At 35.3% G+C, this 5,223-nt stretch overlaps 1 protein-coding gene across 1 annotated transcript; it reads left to right on the top strand.

Annotated features, from left to right (window-relative positions):
• The first annotated feature begins 924 nt into the window (after positions 1-924).
• Positions 925-4,832, top strand: LOC107800930 (protein COBRA). Its single transcript, XM_016624200.2, has 6 exons — positions 925-1,226; positions 2,170-2,249; positions 2,665-3,121; positions 3,281-3,440; positions 3,553-3,833; positions 4,118-4,832. Exons 1-6 carry the CDS (start codon positions 1,139-1,141, stop codon positions 4,408-4,410), a joined length of 1,359 nt encoding a protein of 452 aa, XP_016479686.2. The 5' UTR covers positions 925-1,138; the 3' UTR covers positions 4,411-4,832.
• Positions 4,833-5,223: the final 391 nt, after the last annotated feature.

Genomic DNA, 5,223 nt, shown 5'->3' with positions numbered 1-5,223 from the left:
GTTTTAGATATTCAACTGTATTACAAGTAGATTCTTTTCTTTACGGGTTAAAAAGTCCTTGTATTGCTACAGACGCATCTCATTCCTATTTGCTTAGCTTAAGCCAAAGCCGAATTGAAAAGACGGGCGACTCTTTAATTTTAGAACACAATTGCATTCTTTATATGATGAATACGTTGGCAAACTAAGACAAACAGAGATTCGTTGATATATAGCTGCAAAATTTAACCATTGAAGAAGACACTTGGTTTACTTTTATGTTCTTTACTGAATTCTATAGGAGTGCTATTTTTAGGTATAAACATTCATACATTTCAATTTGATAAAAAGTTTTTTTTTCCTTTCCTAAACTAACATAATTACAAAAAATGAGAACGCTCAAAACTAGAGTACTACTATCACACCTTTGGTTCCAATATCCGATTGGGGCTTTGTTTTACTTTATTCAGTTTTAAATAAAGTAGCTTAATGAGTAATTTTTTCACCTTTTATTTAAGGATTAATTATACTCTCAGGTCCATTTACTATTTCGTGTAAGAAAAAAAGAATATCGAATTACGCTTGCGGACGTTATGCCTCTGACTATCATTTTTAAGAACTTTAAAAGTTTAATATGTTTGTCTTATCTTAAAGGGGCATTTGCTTCATTGAGTAAATGTAATTTCTTTTAATAAAAATATTACTATTACATAATGTACATTGTAAGAATTCTTATTTAATTTTAAATTTTAAGTTTTTGTTTAAAACTAATATTTTTATATATACTTACTAATTTGTAAAGTCAATTTTAACTTTGTTACTACTACTATTTACTTTATAATTACTTTCGATAATTCAGTAAAAGAAATTACATTTAATAAGAGCAAATAAGTAATTTTGTATGAAAACAACATACACTATAAAAATATTTATTACAGTGGCCAGTGGGTGATTATTGTCTAAACAGACTTTATTAAAGTCCACTTTAGCTCAATAGACTAACTTGCCATGTGAGCTTAGTTACAGCTGCCACACTCACCGCCAAGATTTTTCTCCTTTCTCTTTTAACCCATTTTCAGTAGCATTTTAGCAGATCTTAAGCAGAGTGTGTCCCAAAAGAAAAAAGCACAAGAAAATCTGTAGCAGCTACAAGGGGTCTATGGAGCTCTTCAGATCTCTTCCTAGATTTACTGCTACTGCAGTTTTATTAGTCTTCTTGCTGTCCTGCTTCAGCTTTAAATCAACAGGTTTGCTCATGGTTTTATGGGTTTATTTCTTTTTCTGCAATCAAGTTTTAATTTTTTTGTGAAATTGTGATATATGGGTTTCATTTAATTCTTGATTTGCTTGTTTGGATTTCAAGTATTTGGTAATGCTGAAAGTTCTTGATGGCTTTTTTTGGAGGATTTTGATTTTTTATTTTTGTGATTTGAACATCAAGATTTGATTTTTATGTCAAAATACATTATGTTTCTATTGTTGGACTTAATGAACTGAAATCATACTGGACCAAAAGATTGATCTGCTTCTAGCCAAACCTAATCCAGAGGAGTAAAGTATATGGGGTTTCGATTTGAGATTTTGCAGGGTAAATTGAACTTAAAAATTGGATCTTTTATGTTTTCTTCTAATTAAGAGAGGGAGTGATATATCTCATTTAAAAAGATTTCAGATCAATACCATATTTTACTTTCACTTGGGGTTCTGCTCTGGCTTATATGCTTCACGATTATATAGGAAGCTAAAAGTTTTCTTATCTCAAGTCAATGTGCTATCCTAATGGAATTCTCTGATCACAATGGATGCTGTCATGAATAATAAGAATCTAATGCTTCTGCATTCTCCTAAAGACAAGATCAAAGAAGATCGTTACAATTTGGCTCCGTGCCTCTATAAAATATTTAGAAATGATGGATCCTGTCAACTATATTCTTCTGAGATGTTAGAATTTAGGGGTTACACTGTCACAACTTGAATTTTGTCACATTCGTTAAGATTTTAAAGTTTAAAGTAAGTATACAACCAAATTTTAACTCGTTACATTGTGTAGATTTTCTCATTTTCTATATTGTGGAATCAGATATGTCTGATTCGCTTCACCCTCTTCCACTACATCAGTGTAAAGATCTGTATGTGCACGTGTTTTGTTTACTTTTTCACATATAATTTTTATTTCTGGTTTTCTTCTAGATGCCTTCGACCCACTTGATCCCAACGGGAACATCACAATAAAATGGGATGTCATCAGCTGGACACCGGATGGATATGTTGTAAGTTGTACTCCTCATCTCTCTCTCTCTCTTTCTCTCTCTCTCTCTCTCTCTCTCTCCCTCTCTCCTTTTTGTTTTGCAAAACCAGTTTGGAGTAAAACCAGTCTGCATCTGTTGCACTGCAGTTTCTGAGTTTGTTTGAGAATTTCCTTTCCACTCATTAGTTGTTTCAAGTGTTATTGCATATAAAAAAGTTTATGTTCTTTTAGCAACTGTTTTTCTACTTTTCCGGATGAAGCTTACTCATTACCAAAAGTGCCATTGGCTTCAGCCTACCTGACACGGAACTTTAGTCTTTAGGCTTCAGTGTCATGTTCTATATATTCTTTAGTCTGCATTTACCTCTACATCTTCTTATTGGAGTAGTATTGAACAAGTTGGATATTTCTGATCAATTATTATTGGCAATGGACAGGCTGTTGTGACTATGTTCAACTTCCAGCAATATAGGCATATTCAAGCACCAGGCTGGACTTTGGGATGGACTTGGGCGAAGAAGGAGGTAATATGGAACATGATGGGAGCTCAAACAACGGAGCAAGGAGATTGTTCGAAATTTAAAGGAAACATTCCCCATTGCTGCAAGAAGGATCCAACCATTGTTGACTTACTGCCCGGAACTCCTTACAACCAGCAGATTGCAAATTGCTGCAAGGGAGGAGTGATCAACTCATGGGGACAAGATACTGCAACTGCTGTTAGCTCATTCCAAGTCAGTGTAGGTGCTGCCGGAACAACCAATAAAACAGTTAGAGTTCCTAAGAACTTCACCTTAAAGGCACCAGGGCCTGGTTATACTTGTGGACCCGCTAAAATTGTTAAACCTACTAAGTTTGTTACTCAAGATGGGAGACGAGTAACACAGGCCATGAGTAAGTTACTTGGCTCAACTACATGCATTAAGAATTGAGATTTCTCCTTATCCATAAAATAAATGAGAATTCTGGAATACATTCCTCTTTTAAGGCTATTATTTCTACTTATAATTGCCATGAAGATTAATTTCGGACCATTTATATTGTTAATGACAGTGACTTGGAATGTCACATGCACATACTCACAGTTCCTAGCTCAAAAAACTCCGACATGCTGCGTCTCTATCTCATCCTTCTACAATGACACAATTGTACCGTGCCCAACATGTACTTGTGGTTGCCAGAAGAATGGCACTCAGCATGGAAATTGCGTAGAGTAAGTCTTACAAAACACACCTTTTTTTTTAATTCCAATTTTTTGTCACAGTTTCAGCTTTTAAAAACTTTGGTTATTTACTTCCCGATCCTTCTTCCTTTGCTTCATGCAGTCAAGACGAACCACACCTAGCTTCAGTTGTTTCTGATCATGGAAAGAAGAATACGTATGCTCCTTTGGTTCAGTGCACGAATCATATGTGCCCTATTAGAATTCACTGGCATGTGAAACTCAACTACAAGGAGTATTGGCGAGTGAAGGTCACTATAACTAACTTCAATTACAATATGAATTATACACAATGGAACTTAGTTGTCCAGCATCCCAACTTTGACAACCTGACTCAGTTATTCAGCTTCAATTACAAGTCTTTAACACCTTATGGAGCAATAAGTAAGTTCTCTTTCTATTGTTATATAACTATACAAGCTCTCATAACCAGTTGCTACTGTTTCATTCGTGATCCAAAAGAGGTAGCTGCTAATACTTTAGTGTTAAAGACATTAGATGGATTTCCAAAAGTATCTTTTCCCTACTTTTAAAGAAGAATTTCATTTCAGAATCTTGTGTCATACTTTTGGTTGGCAATACTATGTTATCGAAGATATTTTCGCCTAGATTTCCCTATCAATTGAGAGATTGGAAAATACGGCTAATCTCCTGGATTTTTTTAACAGATGACACTGCCATGTTATGGGGAATGAAATTCTACAACGATCTGCTCATGCAAGCGGGTCCTTTAGGAAATGTCCAGTCAGAGCTTCTATTCCGCAAGGATTTATCGACTTTTACTTTTGACAAGGGGTGGGCTTTTCCCCGCAGAGTTTACTTCAATGGTGATAACTGTGTCATGCCGCCTCCTGATTCATATCCATATATGCCGAATGTTGGTACTGTATGGAAGGTTTCTTCACTAAAGTTAGTGGTGACGCTGATGCTCTCTACAGCCTTCTTCTTTGCATCTATTTAGAAGCCTCTCGTTTGGATAAATGCCAAGTGCCTGTCTCAGTAAGTTATCTTTGGATTGATTCACTCCCACTGCTGATAAAACTGATTGGAGTACGGCCTGAGCAGTGACGTCGACCATTCTTATGGATTCGGGTAATACATGTTCGAGGCAAATATTAGTTTCATCTGCATACTCGTAAGGGCTGGTGGAATGGCTGCCATAATTTCCTTCAGCAGTTGTATCCAATGTGTTTCTACTGTGGTGTATTCATTTTTGTTATGTAGATTTCTCAAATTCGTAGTTATTTCAGATTTGTATGAGAATAAAGATCATTTACAAACAGATAGAGTTAAATTATTTGATATTCTTTAGTGCTCTATTTTTCTGTGCCATCACCATGTAACCAACTTTCTACATTGTAAAAAAGATTCTGTGTTTTTCCAGCGTTTATAGTACATTCCATAATTCCTGTCCTTCCCTTGCACCTTGTTATATTCTATGAAATGTTTGCTTCATTAGAGCAATTTCTAGCATTTTGTGAGCTCAACAATGACATGAATGAGGTTTACTACTTGTTTCTGTCCATATTGTCAATGTTGGAAAAAGTAAACTAGATTCATCCAATTTACCTAGTTCATGTATTAGGAAATTAGCTAAGATGCACCTTTGAAAGAGATGTTTCCCGGTATGTATCGGATTGCTCTAAACATAGACTCCACTGTTGCTCAAAATAGAGAAAATGGTACTTCGTGCCCACATTTCAGAAAAAAATTGCAGGATTGGGAGGTCCACAGAATACTCACAATGTCCTAGAAGGTCATAACACCGATTAGA

Source organism: Nicotiana tabacum, chromosome 17 (genome assembly GCF_000715075.1).
Source record: "Nicotiana tabacum cultivar K326 chromosome 17, ASM71507v2, whole genome shotgun sequence".
NCBI classification, from domain to species: Eukaryota; Viridiplantae; Streptophyta; class Magnoliopsida; order Solanales; family Solanaceae; genus Nicotiana; species Nicotiana tabacum.
Note: the sequence above shows the minus strand (reverse complement) of the source record. Positions and strands in the feature narration are given on the sequence as shown.